Raw genomic sequence first — 22,553 nt, 5'->3', positions numbered from 1 at the left:
CTGGAGGCTAATGCCTGCACACTACAAAGCCTTGTCTTCTTCAGTTTTTTCCCTTGTTACCACTGTTTGACACCAGTTTAACTGTACCTCTTGAGCCTGAGGCTTAAGAAAGCCAATGGACACAAAAATAGCACCCAATCTGGCATACATCAATTAACAGATAGTAGAATTATCACTTCATGTATAATTATAATTTGGTCAAAGTGAATGTGTGCCAGAGGTGTTGTATTTGATGGCATTAGATTGTACAGGTGACCTGTGTGTGTACACAAACACACACCTGCATAAACCCCTTGTCACTCACACTTAAACATGAACATATATACTATATGCAGGCCTACACTGATGTTGTACCTGCCCACAATAAAACGCACCAACATACACAACACATTCTGGCTGACACACACACACACTCACACAACACACACACACACAGTCGTATGTGTTACAGGTGTCGTGGGGTGCGACGCTCCCACAAGGCTCGAGTGAGTGCTGTCACTCTCCATCCACCTGTCAAGGCCGGCTGACTGAAATGCCAGTCTCGCGCACTCTGTCTGTCCCTCAGAGGGAAAGCTTCTCCTTTTTTTTATTATTGAAATGCAAGAAATGGGTTATACCAGGGGCCTAAAATAAATAGAGTGGTGGAAGGGGTGAGGGCTGGTGGGAAGATGAGGCTCAGAGCAGCTTTTTAAAGCGGTTGTCCCCCTTGTGATGAGGAATGTTAGGATGGGCTGGTGAATAGCTGGGTGCCCACTGGCTTTGGAATCTCTTAAATATCATATAATTTCTTGATACCTGTACCAGGCAAAAAAATTATATAATTTAATAGTACAGCTGTATAATTATAAAGAACAGGTTTCATATTGGTGACTTATATTACTTAGTCAATGTTATGTGTAATGTATTGTGCTACGATACAACAGTGCTTTCAATTTTTTGTGTATACACAAAAAGATATAGTAAAGTGTCTAATTAAATGCTTTAATAATTCTAAACAAAGTTAAATTATTAACTCAGTTATACTGTATCATGTCTCTGTTGTCTTTTTCAACACACAAGCTGATCTTCAAATGTCCTCTAGCAAAGCATCGTTATACGTGGTTTACTATTGGGTACAGGCACTTACCAACTGGAACACATTAAGAGTGTGGTGCAAATGATGAGATGCTTTTGCGTGTATTCACTCTTAAAACACACATAACTTATCTAACATCCCCTAACATCTTGGTAAAGTCAAGTCTGCACCTAATGAAAGCAGTTACCTTTAGAAACTACAGTGTAACATCATACTCTTGTTCTTTTTGGAAACATAAAGGCCTAAAAAAAAGGAACATCAGTCTGGGACATCATGACAAAGAGAGAATTGTTTTTTTTTTGTGCCACTTGTATTCGATTCACATCAATGTATTTTAGTATTCCAGACATTCCAACCAGCCTCTCTGGTAGTTCGGTGTATCTGAACATAGCCAAAAGAGTCCATCTCAGGGTTTTGTAGAATATAAAAAGAAGCAGAACTGTGCACCTATTTGTGAGTCACAGACAAACAACATTTATTCTGTTGCTGGAACTGCCTTTGTTTGCTGAGTGAAAGCCAAGTTTGAAAAGTGAGTTTTCGTGATTCATACTTTCCAAACTCTTATTGAGAATTTGAGAAACAAACTTAACCACGGAGAGAAATTTTCTCAGAGGGCCGAAAAAACCTTCTTTGACAAAAGGCTTAAATGTTAGCATCTAAAATGCGTTATTCCGCCGTCCCATCAGCACACTGCAAGTTTTTTTCCATTGGGCTGAATGGCGCGGCAATCAATGACCATTCTTCCTAGTCAGTTTTCATGTACAGGCTCAAGTGGAAAAAATATTTTGGTGCTCTATTGTGAGAAAGTTGGAATAACCAATCAACAAACTCAACAAAAACATAACTTTTCATGGGTACTCTATGCCATCCGAGCTCGCAGCACAATAAAAACAGTTGAGGGCATGACCCAGGATGTTGGCCTTAACATGGTACATGTACCGCATGTGCGTGTGGATGGGTGTTATTTTGGTCCCGTGAGAAAACACGAGTGTAATGGCCTCTCCTCATCCTCGTCTGTCACTATTTCATTCCTGCTTCTTTAATAGCTCCTGCTCTTCAAATGGGCCATGTGAAATTTGTTGCAGATTTCACTCCATGACATTTCATACTCCACCAATTACTCCCTTCCATGAGTCCTTGCCACACACACACACACACACACTCACACAGGAGGCGCCTAAATTAAAAGCAAATGGAAATGAAGATGGGAGAGTGATGAATTTGCTATGACCTTTAAAGTTAAAGAAAGGACCTCTTACCCCCACGTCATTAAATATGTGGCATCTCTATACATATTAATTAGTGAGAGATGTTTTTTCTGTTGTTTATTAGTGGATTTTAAAGTAGAGAGCCTAATAGTGCAGGAAAGAAATGTTTTAAAAATACCATATATATTTACTTTGTCCTTGTCTGGCAGTAATATAGCTAATATGTGTGTTGTATGCGTATGTTGGTATGTGGACACACGTGGTGTGCACAAAGGAGAAGAAGACATGAGAAGGAGATCTTATTGCCCCTTCCTCAATCAGGCAGAGTGAGTGTCAACAGCAGGCTCAATACTGTGGCCTGATGGGAAACGTGCTAGGAGGCCCACAAGGAGGGATTGAACCAGAGTCGATCCTGAAATGGACATAGAGTGTGGTGGTGGTGGGTGGGTGGGGGCTGACTGTGGGCCTGAAGGAGGAGGTTAGGAAATGAAAAGAGGGGATTGGGCAATGTGAAAGAGGAGAAGTGGAGAAGCGGAGGAAAGAACAGGGAGTGAGTGGAGAGGGTGGTGGTGAGAGATGAACACTGAGGAGAGGAAGAAGGGAACAATCAAGGTGTCCAAGAACCCCAGAATCACTCATGTACACACACACACACACACACACACACACTTCTGCCTCCTCATATGCCTGCTGGCCGTCTTTGCAGCAGATTGCTCCTTGTCCCCAGTCACCTTCATCATCCCTCATTCACTCATCTTTCATCCCCTCACCATGCCCTCGTTCTCTCATCACACTATACCACCACCACCACACACACATATGTCGTACACACTGCTAACAGCCCCCCTGTGCCACTTGTCCTTCCAGTACCAATCTCCTGGCTCAGTACCTGTGATCCCTCTCTCCAGTGGGCAATATGTAGTAATAATACACACTTTTAAATGTACAAATTTCAGGGCTACAAAGGTTGTAATAACGTAATGCATGAACTGGTATTCCGTTGGGGTTCGATGTATAGCACAGAAATCTATAATGGGATACACACAAAGTCATCACAGGACCATTACCTCTGGTTCTATTTCCGTGATTAGCAGGGAACAAGAAGGCAGAGTGGGCTTTTAAATGACACCAAGCTGTACGATGTAGCCAAGGGGTATTAGGAGCATTCGTTTCACCCAGCCCTCAGCGTCTCTGCTTTTCCATCACTGGCAAAGGCTCCGCTGACTAGTCAACATCTACCCACCCACCCCCATCTTCCTCTAGCAACAGTCTTCAGAAAGTAGACCATTAGCAAGCGGAAATGAATAATATGAGCAGAGGGTGGGGATTCTGTATAGACGATTGCTTTTGTGTGTGTGTGTGTGTGTGTGTGTGTGTGTACACAATAAACCTTGCATCCCAGCACAGGAATATATATGATATGTAGGCACGTGTACATGGACACACAAACACACATGAGGCTGTTCCACCGAGAGAGAGAGAACTGTTGCCTCAGACTAATGTTAGCTTCTCCAAATTACTTTAACTCCATACTGGGCAGCAAGCCAAACATCTCTATGCGCTGCTGGAATAGTGATATAGGGGCTGGAACTCGCTCCCAATCAGTGCCTATACATGTATCATCATATTCATAAACATATACAACACACATGCATACACACGGTCCATTGTACACAAAGATACACTCAAAAAGATGCATATAAGATGTAAATTGTGAGGGGGAAAAAGGCTCAAATGCATGCAATTTCTAATCATAAAGTGTATCAGCTAACAGTTTGATGATGAATAAGGCAGACATATACATAGTTGGTACTCTTCAGGATGATTATGTCATATGTGTTGCATTAAATTAGAGTTAAAACTTAGCATTGAGCTCATTCAGCAATTTGCATTCGTGTTGAGATGACTCTTACTGCCAGGACCAACTACAGCAGTTTGCCATTATCCCAGTTTAGAATCAGAAGTATGCAGATCTTGAATATTCAATTCAATTTAGTTCAATTCAAAACACTTTATTTGTTGCCTAGGAGCAATTTAAGTCAGAGTTGTACAGTAAGACAAGAAAATATAGCAGCAAAATTTGTAAACAAAGACTGTGTGAATAAATGAGTCAGAGAGAATAAGATATGATAAGTTGAGAAGTTAAACAGCCTTGGGAACAAAGGGTCACTATTTTCACTAGTTTCAGAATCTCATAAAGTGACATCAAAAGAAATGTAGATGTCACTTATATATACATGTATATACAGTATTAACTGCTTATATTATTTCAGTTTTGTTATAAAACAAATTGCCAGTTATCTGTGCTGAGACTACCTTGTTTTTCTGATAAACTAGGGACATAGATGAGTGAGCCAAGATAGAATCTATTTACAGAGAGATGGGCCTCAAGTACAAATCAGCCGCATTCATCTCACAAAGCTTTGACCACAACTTGAGAACTGAAGCCTTCCCATAACTGCTGCTGCCTCTATCTCACTGATGGGGTCTTAAAAGGAGTGTTAAGATGAGACATGTGTCATCTATAAGAGCAGGAAAACTGGGCCACTCTGAAGAATGGTGTCTAGACCCTAAGCGCAGATCATCCATTTTGCAAGAAGCGATGACTCTAACCGCTGAAAGAACCACTATTCTTTGCTTAAAGTTTTAGTGATGCTCTGCGCTACTGAAATGATTTTGGCTGGAGCTTACGTGTATCATGAAATGATAATGGACAGAGTGATGACTCAAGAATTGACTCAATTTGTAAATGTTCATGGCAGGCCGAAATTGAAACAGTTATTTTTAGTGTAGTTTCTATAATCTGTTAATATTCACCTTAGAGAGTTTACAATTCTTACTGGTTGGCAGTTTTTTTATTGTACCATACAGTATAGCTGCTCTGATGTAGGTTTGATGTAAGTTTGCTTTGCACTTAATTTGATGTGTAGTATTCTGTTTGTATGTATGAAATGCTGAAATGGTGCTTATACTTATTAATGGTGAAGCCATGACTATTAGCTATTCTGGATAAATAAATATAAATAAATAAATCATTGTTTTATTTCCTTACATTGCTGGTGGCGGACAGAAATCCATAATATGAGTAGAATAACAAGTGGTTCAATTTGTGACTAACATGTTAATGTTAACATGTTAATAAGTTCTGTTATTTCTTTGTTTGCACAGTGCCTGGTCCTCCCTATCTGTCAGTGGCTCAGGAGTCTGAGACATCAGCTATTGCTCACTGGGACCCTCCAGACCTGACCAACGGCATGGACCTGCAGGGTTACCGGCTCCAGTTTGGCCGGAAAGATGTCTCCCCTTTGGCCACGCTGGAATTTGCTCCCCAAGAACGACAGTATTCTGTGGGCAAAATCCACCGAGGGGCCACTTATCTCTTTAAAATCTCAGCCAAGAGCAGGGGGGGCTTTGGGGAAGAGGCGGTGGTGGAACTCAGTGTGCCCGAAAATACCCCAGGGGGATACCCTCAAATTAACGAGGACTCCAATGTGACATGCTGCTCAGTGCAGCTGTCCTGGTCTCCGCCAGTGCTGGCAGAGAGGAATGGGGTAATCACAGAGTACACGTTGGCCTATAAAGAAGCCGGTACAGGAGGAGAACTGCGGGAGCTCCACTTGCCTCCCAGCCTGTCCAGCTATGTGCTCAACAGCCTCAAACCGAACTCGGTGTACGATGTGAAAATACGTGCACACACCAGTGTAGGTCCAGGGCCCTACAGCCCATCTATCCAGTATCGGACGGTGACCTTTGATCCAACAGGTAGGGCTTGTCTGTTACTTTCCCAGCCTGGTTTAGCAGGGGAATGGAAATTGGCTAAAAATAATCTGCAGCAACACAAACATTAAAAGTGCCACTCCCTGCCCTGCTTCAACCACCTCCACTTCTCAAGAAAGAGAAAACACTGATATTTAAATTGTTTGCTGTGGGATACTCACCTCACTAACCCAAACAAGGTAAAAAAAGGAAAGTCAGTAAGTTATAGCCAGTCATTTTAAGTAAAAGGAGACCAACCTAGAATTGCAAGGTAAGTGCTGTCAGTCATCCTTGCAGCCCTTTGCCAAGCACACTCACGCAGCTAATGTCATCTCACATCCCCAGTTTTTAAACAAGGTAGGACTTCAGTTAAACCCAGTCACTCTAAATGTATGTTTCGACTATTTTAAAATGACAGAGAGCTGATTTTAGTTCTTTATTTTATTTTTTGGGGTTTGTTTTAAGATATCTCTCCCTTCCCAGCGCCCTTTCCACCCCTTAATTCCTTCTTCCCCGTTTCTCCTGTCCATAAACGGGACAGCTTGTCGCATGGCGTCCCCCAGATGCACTGCAGAGGACTGTTAGCATGCTGTGTTTTAGATCTGTCTCTGTGTCCCAACTGGCAGCATGTTGGCAGTGCCACCCCACACTCAGTAGAGGTGTAGGAAAAGTTGGCATTGGGACCACATTGGTTGGTTGTTAATCCTCAGTTGGTCTTGGGTTCAAAGACAATAATGAGATGGGTTGGCACTACTTATGATGACTAGCCAGTGGGAATACCCTTGTGCTCCGTGGGTTTGTCATCCATGAGTCTTATGTGCTGTGTGTCTTAACCAATGGTGTTGCCCTTCTCACAGCCAATCACAGCTCACCGTTACACTCACTCTCCAACCCAGAGGAACGCAGCAGGGAACAGCATCTTTTGGCTTTTCAAATCAAGAGTTGCTCATTTGTTTTTTTCTTTTCTTGATCTCTCTCTAAATGTTCATATCACTGAAACTGTTCTTTTTGTTGTTTTGTTTTGTTTTTTTCCTATTTTTTTATTTTGCATGAACAGATGTTCCAAAGAATTTCACTGTCAAGTGGGCCACCAAGAGCTCAGTGGTCCTTGCATGGAAGTTTTCTGAAAGCAGGTCTCCATACAAATGCACGGTGAGTTGAATGTTCAGCTGCATTTCTCACAATCAATCTCAATGAGAGAGATCTCATTCATATGTATTTTATAACATTAAATTGAAATTATTTTACAGTGTTGTAGATTTAATACCTTTGTCTTTTGTACAAACCCCATATCTAGAAAACTTTCTCTAAAAGGTGATTTGTTAATTAGCTTGAGCCTTCATGGTCTTTAGTGTTTTCACTGATGAAACTTTATGGCTGCACCACATTTAAAGTTTGGTCAGTGGCAATTTAGGTTTATAAAATATGCAACTAACACAATTCTGGTTGATTTCAGAATTATCAAGTTAATTGATAGCAGGTGAGGGTATCATGATGGGAGCATTCACCAGTGCATGTGCTTACTGTAGTCCAGATCTGTCTACTATTGAAAATGTAATGGCACACAACAAAGACAAGAATCAGACAATGGCTGAAGAATGTGTAAATATTATATTTGCCAAATGATACTAGTTAATATTCTTAGTTCCCAAAAGATTAAACAGTGCAATTCAAATTTTTAAACAACAAAATAAACTATAAATAATTCAGCTCCCTATTACACTCATTTTCAATATTTCCTTTCCCTCACTCATGGAATAATCCAAATGCATATCTATTCTTGCATCTCTTCTTTACCTGTCTGTCCAAGTCTATTCAACCACCACTCTATTTACCTACGAGAATAATCAACTTCTGAACTATCTATGGAACTCTAGATCGAATATAACCGTCAGAAGATGGATGTGGATGCCAGACAGTTGAGGGTGCTCATCACTGGGCTAAGGCACAACACCACCTACGAGTTCAGGGTGACCTGCCAAGAAAGCATGGACAGTGGGCCAAGACACCGTGTGGTAGCCAGGACCGCACCACTTATCCTAGTCAAGAAACCCAAGCTGGATATCTATGCTGAGCCTGACAACATGCTCACTATGTCCTTCCCACCAGTTGATACCAAGGATGTCAAGTGAGTATAGCTTGTTGAAAGATGGGCTCCGCAAGTATGGTCCAGACTTCCTGTGAGGGTTATTTGGGTTACAGTCTTGACGTGATTGATCTAGTATGATACAGATTGAGAGCTCAAAATCCGTTGAAATGGGATTTTAGCTTATCTTAGTATTTCTATGACATGCTGACTACCACTTTTCTCTTTGTTTGTGTTTTGTTTTTTGTAATTTTCATTGGTTCTGTGATTTCAGGAACTTCTACGTTGTAGTGGTGCCACTTAAGAGGACCTCAGCAACTGTTAAAAACCTGAAGAACCCTGATGAGATGGACATTGAAGAGGTGAGGTCTTTATGAGAGCAGGCGTGTTGGAGTCTCTGACACACAAAATGAATTAAGCACACAGTATGCATCTAACACATAGAGACATTTACGTCAGCCACACTTTATTTTTTAATGAGATTGTCCGCTTAACTCTTTGCTGGCAAAACTGCAGCGGCTGCATGTGTTGGGCAGATTAAGAACTGTATAGACCATGTACCAGACAGTCAGTCAGTACGTCTCAGCCATGCTAATTTATCCTTCCAAGCATGCAGCAGAGATAATTACTCAGTGGTTTTCTTCTCTTCCTATAGCTCAGGGTCACCTTGAGCACTAGATCAACAGTGACTATCCCTGTTGGATTTGGGATTACACACATTCCTTCTGCCTCCCACCTCTGTCTGCAGTTTGAAATGAATGAGAGGGATCCAAAGCTTGGAGGAGTGGCTTTAATTCAAGACACTGGAAATTAAAAACAAAGCTTTGACAGCAACAAAGTGGTTGTTTCCTAGTTTTAGTTCCTGTAAAAGCTCAAACATTAAATTTGAGAGTGATGTTGTCATAACTGGCAACAAAAAGACGCACATACGAAAGCAGACGTAAACTGATATCCTTCTCCGTCATTCAGCTGTTGCGGGAGGTGACCCCAAAGCGTCGTTCACGCCGTCAGCTGGCTCAGCTGGACCAGAGGAAGCCCTACATCACAGCCTGCTTCAGGCAGCTGCCCTCCACCTTCACAGTGGGATCTGACCACCGCCACAGCAGCTGTGAGAACAAGTCTCTTGAACCTGGTCAGGAGTATGTCTTCTTCCTGCTGGCTGAACTAAATGTGACTGCTGGGGTGAGTCGCTAGTTTTTTACAGTTCAGATGACTTTTAATTTAATAATGAATTTCTATTTCTTTAATCATAATTTAGTTCATTCATGTTTTGTATTTTCCAATCCTGTAACCTCACATCTGCTTGATTTTTCTGTTCAGAAAATGTTTGCTACCAGCCCCTACACCGATACAGTGATGACCCCTGAGACGGTGGTGGAAACCCTGCAATTTGAGCCTAGTGATGGACTCATATGGGTGGTGGGCCCAGTGCTGGCTGTGGTCTTCATCATCTGCATTGTCATTGCCATTCTCCTGTATAAAAAGTGAGTTGGCTTGGGAATTATTAGGTGTTGTGGTGAAGGTAAAACTAGCATTGTTCAACCTCAAATGATGAATGAAAACACTGAGGTCAGGGTTAGTAAAAAAGAGTGGCCGGAAATATAAACCAGCCGTTCCAACCATACGCCCATCTTCATATCATTATAGTACACAGGCAAATTGAAACGCTTGGCTTTGAATTGTTAGTGCCTTCTTTTATGTTTTACTGAATTTGGGTAAATGTGCAATTGAGCAACACAAAGCAAATATTTTCCTGTCATTTGATGTTGAACCAGTTACTTGCAGTGTGACTGGGGAACTGGGCTTTTGGGAAATAATTGCATGTTAGGGAGCATGTCGAAAAAGGGGCTTATTTTGTATTCATAGCTGCATGATACTGAAACAACCCAACAACATTTTTGCATGTAAATATGAATTTTTTTTTCTCTCGTAAAAAAGATGGTTGTGGGAAGTGAGGGGGGGGGTTGGAGAAGGAATAAAAGAGGAGATTCCTCGAGATGGTGCTCAATAACGGGACTACACTGTAATCTAACAATCAATGGAGATGTCACGCACACAGAACGAGATCTATATTTCAATACTTATTCATTTGTGAAGGAGTACTCCTTGACGGTGTTATTCCAGCGTTGCCCAAGTTACTTAGTAGTTGTTTTATTTCGCTATGAAAAACTACACAGGAGTGAGTGCGCCTGTTTTTTTTTTTTAGTGGTGCATATCAGACGCTTTCTGAATTTGTTAAATGCTTGATCAACCTTACAGGAGGCAGCTATCACAAGTCTAAGCAAAGCTACTGTTCTTCAGCATCCTGGGGCGTTGTAACATGCACATGCAGTCAATATTTACTCTAGTTTTACAGTCCGTTGTAGCTTTTAGCCTCAGTGACTGCAGGTCCCAACAGAAAAGTGCTGTACATACCAGGGAGGATCCCTGAATAATTTTAAGGAGGGCTGGGCTGGTTTGAGCAACACAAGTACAGCTTGCTACTGTCAGATGATCCCTGACTGTCTGACCTTGCCTTACCTCCATCTTGGTGGTTAGGGAGAGTAACATCTCTCCTTGGATCTCTCTTTTTTCTCTCTTCTCTTTCTCTCCACCTCACTATCCCTTCCCCCCCCCCCCACCCTTCCTCTCCATCTCTCCCTGGTGAATAGTGTTTCCTGGGTCTGCCCTTGGCCCTGACATTCCCCTTCCCTGTCTGTATCTGCACCTTTGTGCACTCACGAAAGCACACACACATTCACATAAACAGACACTGGCTCACAAATGTATGCACCTACTTTCACATTTCATTGAATCCTCACCTGTCCTCGCACTGACACGTGCACACATGTGTACACCGACACACACACACACACACTCACCTCCTCCAAATGCTGATGGGCTTTATCTCAAGTTTTGCGAGCCCAGCAGCGACCCCTGTGAATTTTAAACTGCTCTCTATTGATTTATCTCTCTTCTTGCCTCTCCCTCTCCCTTTCTCCTTGTGTCTTGTGTTTTCACCATCTTTATATATTTATTTGACTCCTATTGCTTTCTCTGGAAACAGCAAACCTGACAGGTAAGGCTTAGCCATACTTCATTGCATTTTACAGGGGAAGACAAAATAGCCTTCCTCAGCAAAAAAAGATGCCTTTAATTAGTGAGCGTGAAGGAGAGTTGTGCGTACTTGATACGCGCTCTCGGCTCTCCAATTGTTGATTTGGTTTCACTTGAGCTTTCTCATCCCGCTGAGTCACCAGTGAGTTGGAGTTGTGTAGCTGGTTAGGAATTGTCATTAGTGAGCTTGGTGACAGTTTTTCTTGTATGCTGCGCTCTCTAAAAGTTACTTGTTTTTGTGTTTTTGTTGTTCGTCTTCTTTCTCTGCTATCTATCTGTTTGTCTCACTCTCCAGCCGCAAAAGGAAAGAGTCAGAGCCGCGCACGAAATGTCTGCTGAACAACGCAGACATCACACCCCACCACCCTACAGACCCCGTGGAGATGAGACGCATTAACTTCCAAACTCCAGGTACAGGAATAACACACAACGCAGCATAACAAAAAGTTTCACTTTCAAAGTGAACAGCAAATTGAAGATAGATATAGATAACATAGTTCCCATATTTCCATTTTCATGCTTCACTGTGGAATACAACATTGGGCTCGTCTATGGGTTGGATTGGGAAAGAGATCACAGTTGTAGAAAAGCAAAATTTTGACAAGTCTCTGTTACCTAAAACATGATGGAGGCTGTAATGAAGGTGAAGATGAAGGAAAAAGGTGCTTATTAGCAGCAGCTCTAATCCCAAAATACCATGGCTGCATTTATATATATTGTTATGTTGGTAGCACACATAGAGAGAGATGCACACTGCAGAAAGTTTTTATTCATGACGAACAGTATGTGCAGCTACAGTATGTGTATAACAAATACTGACTTAGCCCATGCAGAGATTTAACTATACACAAATTCATGCCACATAAAGTTACATGTAAACATAATGTCCATGAAGCACTTTCATGTCATTCTATTTGGCTCCATAACTACCAGCTAAATTTGTCTGTGTCTATGTCACCATATAACAATTGGCTATTAATGAACAACACAGACACAGTTAAATGTCTTGTTTTAAAGTTTCTCTTGGTTTTTAACTACTTCAACTTTTGTCTCTGTTTCTCTGTGGCATCCATCTAAGCAAAAGCCTGGTGTTAACAACAGAGCACATTTAATCCTGTACTTATTCTCGAAGGGTTTCACCAACGAAAGCTCGTCTGACATCTTCCTCCTACCTCCTTTTATGGACCAGTTGTCAATTGGTCTGACATCCCCTTATCCAGCATCCTGTAATATAGGCTACGGTGGCGTCTGCGCTTTGTTGTCTTTGGTTGATCCACTGTAGTGGAAACAAGATTGTTTTTGTGTGTGTGCGTGTGGCAAGAGCATGTCTATTGGTCACTAATGGACACCTGCTATAGCAGCCGTCACACTTTCAGTCAAATGCTATACAAACATTTTTTCAGTTTTCCAGCAGATGGTCATGATAATATTCTTCAGGAGTTGTTGCCCACTTGAAATATCATCGTTCTCAACTGCTTAACCAAACTGCTAAAGAGGAGTAAATCCCCCAGAAGTGGAACAAACACACCCTCCGTTCTTCTGTGCCCCATTATTCCTCTTCTGCCTCCCACCTTACCATCTCCTAGTTTAGTTATCTTTCAACCATCCGACTGTCATACACTGCCAGTCTCGGCTCCATCAAAAGGCTCGGATTTCAAATGGAGAATTACTCTTGAGCTTATTTAGGAGTCCAAGCACGTTGCCTTGAGTTTATGTCTTGGGGAAAAACACTAATTTCTTTACATTACATCAGAGAAGAGCGATATTCGGATGAAAAAAGATGCATAATGCACAGAAACGTGGAAGTTCAGTTTACTGTCCTCACCTTTATCTTGCTTGTTATTCACAGCCATCTGCAATAAGGTTGTAATTGTTAGAGTCTCTTTTATACAACATTTATCAATGCTGAGATTTATCTTTGCCTATGACAAGCATTCTCATTCGACAGCCCTGCCATTATTACGCAGAATTGGGCGATGTTGTTATCTCGACACCCGGGAAATTTAATTTGAATGGACATTTTAGCCTAATTAAGTGGGCCGGTGAGCATTTGTGAACATCCCCATTAGCTAATAGCAACCATTGTTCAAATGAGCATACTCTCATTGCACTTATCTAAGGCTCCTCCAATCCAACAGAGCATACGCCACATCGGCAATGTGTGCTCAGTGACCCCGAGCACGGGGGAACAAAAATATGTTTTTGATTAAACCCTCTATAGGCTAAGCATAGCTAATGCATGAGAGTGTGTGTGTGTGTGTGTGTGTGTGTGTGTGTGTGTGTGTGTGTGCGCATGCATTTGTGCTTTAAAGTCTGCAGGTCATGTGACAGCCTCACAGTGACATCCCATATCTCCTTGGGCACCGAGTGACTCATTTTGTCATTATCTTCATTGGTGCCTGGGGTTTAATTGGCAAATGGGGCTAAAGTAATGAAGCAGCACGATTCAGTGGATATCTACTGTCTATCTCCAACCATACCCCCCAAAACCACGGTCACTAATGCTCCCTCTGTTCTCTTAGTCTTTTTTTTTCCAAGTCTTTTCAATTTTCTCTGCTTTTCTTTATTTTTCCTTTTCATATTTGCAGTTATATAGCTGCTATATGCTATAAATCTTATCATGCACATCATGCCCAGATACTTGTCAGAAGAAGCGACTTCCATGTTTAAGCCTGTAAAAATTAAATAGTTTCAGTGTCAGACACTTGCAGGAGCCACGGACGCCAGCCAAGTGCTCCCATCACCAGCCTACTTGCTCCTCCAGATTACGGCGGCGACGGCGACAAACACTTGTATCACAACGCACGCACATGCGGCACACGCTTAGACATAAACATAATCAGACATGCCTGCACCTCCCTCCCGCTGTGTTGAATGACATGCGGAGATTGTGGATCAGAGCACCGCCCGCTAGGTTTAATTAGTCATTGTAACAAATCAATTAGTGAGAGGGGGAGGTTTGATGTCTTCATCTCTCTGCGCTCATTTGGAACCACTGGCATGACGTCCTCTCACCAAGGCTTCAGTGAAAGGTAAACTTACCTAAACAGAGTGGAGCAACTTTTAATTTGCAGTAATAAATTTGAGGAAAAAACTGAATACATGAAGACCTGAACAAGAATCAAATGAAAGATAACCCAGCTGCCTCTTTTCTATATTAGCAAACTTGTTTTTTTCTTCTTTTACTCGCTGCTAACTCTGGAGGAAACATTGTGTTTCTATGGATCAAACTCACCATCTTTGGGTGGTGCCACCCTTTCGTATCACAGAGTGACTCCTGTGATCTGATTTCAGCTTTTAGCGCTGGCAAAATGAATTTCCCTTCACTTGATGTGTAGGTTGGCAGCATACCATCAAACTGCATCTCTTAGCCTCATGTCCAGTTGTTGTCACAGATGGACTCTTTCTGCATGAGCAGCTGAGGAGACCTGAGTCTTCCCGGACATAACATCGACTGGCCGCGGCCTCAGAGGACTTCTCTTCTGAAACAGATAAGACTTTGAACTATCACCGCGCTTCTCAGAGCTCTGACTCCCATCAGCTCCGGCTCCACAGCTGTCAACCAAGAATGCAGATACTTTTCCGCACCTTTCACTTGGAGCGCCTGAGCACCAAACCACGGACAAAGGAAATCTTTCAGAGTCAGTTTTCACCAGGAAACATAAGCTGGTTTTCCTTTCGCTATCTCTTTTTCCTGTCAGTGGTGTTTATGAAAGCTTAGAGATATCAAATCAGTCTTATCCTGATCACTATAAGCATTGATATGGGGCTTAGCAGAGGGGAGTTCTCAGCAGTGCAGCAGAGGCTAATGCCCATGTCTGCTCCTGAGGAGGACTGCAGCGCTGATTGGGATTTGCTAGTAAAAGGGAGGGTCTGGGCTCATCGGAAATGTGTGCCCTACTTTCTCATGTCAGTGTGGCAGCCTGGTCTCCAATCTGTCATTCCAGCTACCCTGAGAGGGGCCTGAGTTTACTGATGGTAAAACATTTGGTATTTCCCATTGTTTTTATATTTCATGGCTTTTTATCATTGTATGTCTTGTTTTTTTTTTTACAGTGCACAGCCTTTTCTGTTGCATTACAGCCTTTTTGAAACCATTTCCCTTCTGTTTGCTGTTCTTTGCAGATTCTGGTCTAAGCAGTCCTCAGAGCGAAGCAGATTTTGACTATGAAAGTTAGTCTCTGTGCTTTTAGCATTTGCGTACCAACTTTCTTTATCTTTCTTATGTTTTTTTTTTTTCCAAGCACCGCTTGCCTCCATTTACAAACACATAATTTGCATTCGTTTGTTTTTTCACATGACGCAGCAAAAATTTTAGCACTAATTAATTTGATGTTAGTTTCTGTTTGTATATCGGGCTGTTTTTTTTTTTTCTTTTACTTTAATTAGATGTCAGTTACAATATTCACTTGGGCTGTTGGCTGTGCATTAATCCACCATGCATAAATAACCTGCGCGATCACTTGTGATGATGTAGAGATGGTTGAGAGGTGTTTTTTTTACAGGATTACAATCGCTTTTACCCCCCACGCCTCCACCTCCTTGTTGTTGTTCTCCCTCATCCCTCCTCCTCTTCCTCCTCCTCCTTCACCACCTCTGCTCCATTTCCATTCTGAACTAACAGGATCTTTTCTGTGCGCAGAGATAACGAGCAGAATTAATTAAAGCAGTGGCAAACAATGGCTCGACATTTGATCACCCCCTCTGTCTGCTCACTGCAAAAGGATCATCCAAGAGAAAAAGCAGAGTTTCTAGTTTTCCTCTTTCCCCTTTTCTCCCCCTTTATTTTCTTTGCTTACCCACAGAGAGGCTCCATCTCTTTTATATGGAAATAGGCAACATCCCAAATAGGCTTTTAGAGAAAGACTGGTTTGGCTTATAAAAAAACAATCATTACATTTTCCAGACGTATAGGCTGCAGATTGGAAATGTGCAATTAGATGCTAGTTTGTTTTTCTGTGTTCATTGATCATGCTGTTGATTGTGGCGGAGAAATGGAAGAATCTGTACATTGATAGGGAAAAGCTGTGAGTTTGGGCGGCCACGTTGAAGAGAGGTACACAGCTTTTGAAGTGGGGTTAGGGAATAAAAACAATTTGTCCTTGAGTGACTTTGCTTGACTATGGGTCACAGCAAAGCCTAGTTTTGAAAGCAAATCTTTGCTTGAAAAACACTGCAGTGTGCAGCGTATGAATGACAAAACGAGCAAAAGAACAAATGAGGTATGATTGGCTTTAGAAAATTGTCTGTATAAATATTCATAAATGGGTAATGTCAGTACAAGTACAAGTGAGAAGGAGAAACACAGTTTAGTTTGGCAGCATATAGCAATTGGTTATGTAGGCAAAGGGCAAGGAGGGAGAAATGTAAAATAATAGATATGTATTAGATATTATAAGTTATAATTATAATTTTTAAAAATGTTTCCTATGACATTCTGGAAATGAACACTAGGATATATAACCTTCAGCCTCTAGCAGGTCTGGTATACTGTCACATACCAAGCACTTATACATGCCTACAGTAATGTGGTCAGTAAACACACACACAAAAAAAAAAAACACAGAAATTAATGGAATTTGAGCATGTGTGTCAAGTCATGCACGCTCACAAAAACACACAGAGACATACACAGAGTAAAGCACACAACCACGCTACACAAATCCAACACAAACAGTCTTTGATCTCCCCTCAAACAAGCCGCTCTTGTTCGCTCAAGGAGAATCAGGGCCCCTCATTTACATACACACGCACTTATTTCACTTTTGATAGTTACTGATACCTTTTCCCTTTGAATTTGAGGCAGGTAAACTGACTTAATTTGAACCATTTGCGCTTTTTCTCATTGCTCATATCAACGGATTCCCATACCTACCAGAAGTGATTAATAACCCTGTCACCTTCTCAAACGGTGCATCTGCATCAGCATCCTCTGTTAGCTCATTGAGAAATTCCCCTATGAATAAATGAACACGCTGCTTTGTACAAATACATTAATATAATCTGACTTCTCGGATTACCTTGAGAGCTAATGTTTATTAAGCTACTGAATCAAAAAAAAAAAAAAATTTAATACATAAGCTTTAAAAACACTATTTGTGTAGTAAAATAATTGAAATGATCCATTTAGAAGGGCACGGGTGTTTCTTGCCCAACTCTCAACAAGTAGTCGGTTAATGCAGTGTGTCCATTCGTTTTCCAGAGGATGTAATGTCATCTCCATTTCTCTCATAAATGCATTGTAATCTTTGTTAATCGTCATGTAATTGATGCCGCCACGTTGTTCTCTCTGCGTAAAATAAATTACCATTACTAATGAAGACTGCTGGCGCACAGAGTTGATATCCACCTCTTAAGTGCAACAAAAGCAGCTGAAACATCAGTGAACCCCTCGACATCGCAGGGATAGCAAGCATTGTTATAAACAGAAAATTAAGAAAGGTTAATGCGATTGTGCCTATTTGCATGCCCAGTTAAGCAGGGTAATGTTTTTGTGAAGTGATGTCAACATTTTCTTGACTTTTGACCTCATCACTCGAGAGGAAAAGAGGCCTCTTACTAAAAATACAAGCAGTGCCAGAACGCATGCAGGGACAGAGGCACAATCCATGGCTACTGCATATTCCATTACATGGCCTCAGCATTATGCTCCTAAATGGATTAGTGACTGGAGTGCACAGCAGTGCTGATAATATTGTAGCAGCAGCAACACATTATTGAATGGATATTGGTGTGAGCAAGTAAAAAAGAAAATAAAAAAAGTTCTCTAACCCAACTCAAATGCTTTTTTTTTTTCTGGGAATTCATTTGGGTGGAGAACATATCGGACATGGAACTGAGAATGCTTTTTGTGATTTTGGGGAAGTAATGTGTGTTTATTGTAAAGCCAGTGTAGACCGGGTTGAGGGAAGCAGCAGATTAAGGAAAGGGTAGGAACGGCAGCTTGCTTGCTTTGCACTCGCTGACTGGAATGGAGCAGCTCACTGTGTCACTCAGCATCATTCACACTCCTAAGCCCCTGTTCCCCCCCACCCTCCCACCTCCCTTCCTGTGAGCCCCCAGGTCAGAACTCCACACTAGAATAAGCTCATTTTTGTAGGGGCAACAGTCAAAAATTGGCCACCATGCTACTGTAGCAACACAGCACAACAAAAGGATTTCAGGTTAGAGATACAATGGAAGCAAGCCTGTGGGATATGTTGGGACTGATGTAGATTGAGAGAAGCTATGAGTGGTTCATAGCTTCTCTCTCATCTTTCTTTTTGATTAAGGATGTTGCTGAAAGAAATAAAGTTTAAATGTTAAAAATAACAATAAACCATATTCAATATGCAGCAGACAAAGATACCCAAGTCTACTTGAAACCATCCTTAAATACTTATTTCCACTACAAAGATGTACAAAGACTACTGTAGTGATCAAATATTGAATTTTTCCTTTTTGTTTCTTTTTTATTATTTTTGCTGATAGCAGTGATGCTAAAGGAAAATGACTTTTGATTATCATCGATGAGTAGTACAAGGGATTTTTGTCAACATAAGCGCTCCACTGACTCTGAGAGTTAATAGAGCTGTTGTGTTTCTTGTCTCTGGTTTTAACCCATCCAATTTGGTCTGTGGGTGTATGCAGCTAGCTTTTTTATCAAATAATCAGCCAGCTTGCTTGACAATCTTAGCTATTTTTGAGCTCTGGCCTGGTCCAATCAAGTTCCTTTAACATCACCACACAAATTTTTACTGTGTTTGTGTCACTATGTTCTGCACAAGCTTTCTGACCACTAAAACCCATCTTCCATTGTTGCATAAGCAAAAACAGTTCTTGTTGGACTAATTAACTTTCTTTCTTTTCTTTCCCTGGGTGGAATTTTCTCTCCCCTTTTCTGGCGAGCAGGTATGATGAATCATCCTCCCATCCCTATCTCAGAGCTGGCCGAACACACGGAGCTTCTCAAGGCCAACGACAACCTCAAGCTCTCACAGGAATATGAGGTGAGTGGGCCAAAGATTAAAAGGTCAAAATTTGACTTGAGTATTGACTTCTGTCTGGATGTGTTTTCATTGTACAAGGAACACAAAAATCCCTTTTTTCCCTATAGAAATAAATCTTCTTCAAAGTCTTTTTCCCTCCTTGTTGACAATACTGTAGTAGATGTTGCTTGAGCTATATATTAATTGTATATATATTATATGAAACATTAATTGTATGCTGCCTCTTTTTTCCTCCAATACATCTAAAGCCTTGACATGGCAAAGCAAGGCAATTGTTGTATTCAATTATATAAAATTTCCCTCAACCGGTTATTGCAACTCCTAAACTCCCAAATGCAATTTTCTCATATTCTCGGCTAAATAAAAGAATCACTCGACTGAAATGCATCCTGTACTACATCAGAAAACATGGATAAAAACGGTACTGAACATCCTTCTGCGACACCCGTAGTGTGTGTACTAATTTACCGGAGGAAAATAGAAACGCTTGTAAATTGGGGACTTGACAAAATTAAAATCTAATTTTCAAAACAATGCCCAAATTGAACCAGAAACAAAAGATTGAACACTTCGCCTAGTGAAAACATTTACATAGGAAAATGTGATTAATGTTTCAATTAGGGGATAAATGAGTGTTAAAATTCAAGCACAACAATGACTTTAGACTTTTACAATGGAGATATGCTCTAGTATTTTTGGAGAAAGACACACTGGCAGTCAAGGTTTTACCACAGGATATGTATGTGTGTGTATAGAGGGGGTAACTGAGCTGTCTGGGCTCTGAGACCATGGTTATAAATGACACCGGAGTTGATTAGAAATCAGGACCGCTGAATCAGCTCTCGTTTGCATACAAGCAATATCCCCTCCTCGCCATCCCTAAATCACTGTGCCTGTCGCTTCGCTGCACGCCGGGCTAAGGTGGGAAGCGGGTACACCAGTTATCATGCCTGCCAGTGGATGTTGGTGGATAATGACTTCTCATAGCGATCCAGTATTTCTTGGGTATCTATTATTCATAAATCCACATCCGGGCCGTGTACCAAATGGACAAACTTGTTCCATTTGGGAGTAAGAGAGTCGAGAGACGTGATGCCAAAGTTGATGCTTTGCTACAACTACAACTTCTAATTACTTGGCTTTGAGAGAACATTAAACCGCCCTCTCGTCTTTTTTCCCAGTCTGTCTTTTTCTCTGCCCCCACACCCCCCCACCCCACCGCCCCCCTGCCCCTTCACACAGCCACCCCCAGGAAAAATAAATGACCAAATTAAATAGAGAAGTGTAATTTTAATTTTGTTATTTTCTTGATGAATGGCTGCTCGTCCGGGCGCCCCGGCTTGCCAAGTGCAGCTCTACGGGGCTTTGACTGATTGGTTTACAGCCAGGCAGGATGTGAGGGAGGAGGAAAAATAGAGGGAAGAGAGGAGAGGGAAGGGAGAGATGAGGTGGGGAGGCTCGGTTAATGATGAGGATTCGGTGAGGAGAGAGGGAGCAGTGCATTACAGCTGGAGAGCGGCGATGAAGACGAGATAATCTGACATACAAACGGTGATGATAAGGTAGACTTTTACCTGACAATGCTGAAGCCGTGGAGTTTATCTACCATCTGACAGTTACCAGTCGTGTGCTATAAACCCTGTCTTCTTGACTTGCCATTCATCTTCAAACATGCCATCATTAATCATAAAGAGAAGCAGGAGAAGTCAGGAGAAAATCATTTTTGGTTTGTAGATGCAAAATTCATGGAATGGACTGTTGCCATACATGAAAATAAAATATTAGGCTCTGGACTGCATAGATGTGATTGTAATTTTTTTTTTTTCAAAGGAACGGCATTTCTGGGAAGTGACCCCAATCGTTATATGCGTAGTCAGCCTTAAGGTAACCTAAAAAGAAATGGAAAATAGCTGGAAAGTAACTGCTGTATAGAGAGGGAGTGTAAACATCAAAGAGGAGAAGGAGATGGAGAACGAGATAAAGACTTTGAAGATGGAGAGCTGCAGATAAGGAAACCAAGAGAAAGAAAGATGGATGGAGAAAAGAGGGCAGAAAGAAGAAAGACAAAAACAGAGGGATCCTCTGATTGCTGTTATGATTACATGCAAATTGTTAGATCAGGTTTCCAGTTGGACTTCATTTAGCTCGAGTCTCTTTCTCCAGCCCCCTACCCTACATGCTGAAGCCCCAATTGCAAATATCCCTCAATCCTCCGTTCCCACACCGGCAGAGCATCAGGCATCGATGAATCATAATGTAATGATAATTATCCTGACAAAGCAACAGAATATTTATGGAGAATTCTTGTATTTTAAAGAGGCAGCTGGATTTGTCAGGCCTCACCCACTCTCCTCCCTCAACGGGGGAGAGTCGCTACCTTCATCAATATTTTTGTTTGTCATTATGTATCCGCTACATTAATGATCTTGATAAAGTGCTGTGAATATTTAAACTAGTCAGCAAGCAGAATTTCATGCAGCTGTTTTGTTTTTTTCCTTTGGGGAAATTACACTCTCAATCTCTCCCTCTCCCTCTGTACTCTGTACGAGAACATTCAGGTCATATTGTTGTTGCTCAGCTCATCTCGCAGCTCTTCTGATTCACTCTCTCTCTCTCTGTGTGTGTGCATGTTCTGCCAGTCTATCGATCCAGGCCAGCAGTTCACCTGGGAACACTCCAACCTGGAGGTGAACAAGCCCAAAAATCGTTACGCCAACGTCATCGCCTACGACCACTCCCGCGTCATCCTGGCTCCCATCGAGGGTAAGGCTCACGCTCTTCACCACCTTCAGCACCTCGGAGTTGGGCTCCGCTCATTGCCGATCATTTGGGAAATCACCATAATTACAGACTCGGTTTCAAATTACAAATTTGTACTCAACAGATCTACGCTAGACCAGATAGGAGGAGACGGTGGAGGCCTAATTAGAACAGAGCAAAACAGTGCAAAATACAATGTGTTGAATCCAGTCATCACAGCAGAGTCCTGATCTTTATTGTACTGTAGAAACAAATAGGATAAGATTGCAATTCAAAACTGTATGGACTGGACTTGTTTTCAGCAACTTAATCTGGAGCAGTTTATGGAATTATATTATTTGGGGGCAGGAGGTTGGTGCAGGGACTTTTTTCAGCTCATCTTTAGAGTTCCCGGTGATTTGACCAGTGTTTTCACCGTCCTATTTGTCTCATCAGGTCTGCCTTTCTCTCATGACGTCCCTCTAACTGCTCAAAGACACAGTACTGAGAATCTCAGAGCTAGAGAAACTCCTCTCCCAACTCTCAAATCTCAAGGGACATTGTCAGACGTAGTCACCCTTCACCGCTGACATTGTTCTGTCGTT

The 22,553-nt window shown here is 41.7% G+C and overlaps 1 protein-coding gene across 7 annotated transcripts in view; it reads left to right on the top strand.

Annotated features, from left to right (window-relative positions):
- Positions 1-22,553, top strand: part of ptprsa (protein tyrosine phosphatase receptor type Sa) — a 194,313-nt gene that overhangs the window by 152,871 nt on the left and 18,889 nt on the right. For 3 of the 7 annotated variants that reach the window (XM_026344826.1, XM_026344825.1, XM_026344824.1), the window contains 9 exons: positions 5,452-6,045; positions 7,097-7,191; positions 7,917-8,167; positions 8,400-8,487; positions 9,095-9,307; positions 9,446-9,609; positions 11,517-11,632; positions 19,112-19,209; positions 21,849-21,972. In XM_026344826.1, coding sequence (XP_026200611.1) covers positions 5,452-6,045; positions 7,097-7,191; positions 7,917-8,167; positions 8,400-8,487; positions 9,095-9,307; positions 9,446-9,609; positions 11,517-11,632; positions 19,112-19,209; positions 21,849-21,972 — 1,743 coding nt within the window. Of the gene's footprint in view, positions 1-5,451; positions 6,046-7,096; positions 7,192-7,916; positions 8,168-8,399; positions 8,488-9,094; positions 9,308-9,445; positions 9,610-11,516; positions 11,633-15,346; positions 15,395-19,111; positions 19,210-21,848; positions 21,973-22,553 lie in introns of all 7 variants that reach the window. The other 4 variants (XM_026344822.1, XM_026344823.1, XM_026344828.1 and 1 more) reach the window with 2 other exon arrangements.

The sequence above is a fragment of the Anabas testudineus genome, chromosome 4, assembly GCF_900324465.2.
Source record: "Anabas testudineus chromosome 4, fAnaTes1.2, whole genome shotgun sequence".
Classification (NCBI taxonomy): domain Eukaryota; kingdom Metazoa; phylum Chordata; class Actinopteri; order Anabantiformes; family Anabantidae; genus Anabas; species Anabas testudineus.
This window is presented reverse-complemented; position numbering and strand designations above follow the sequence as displayed.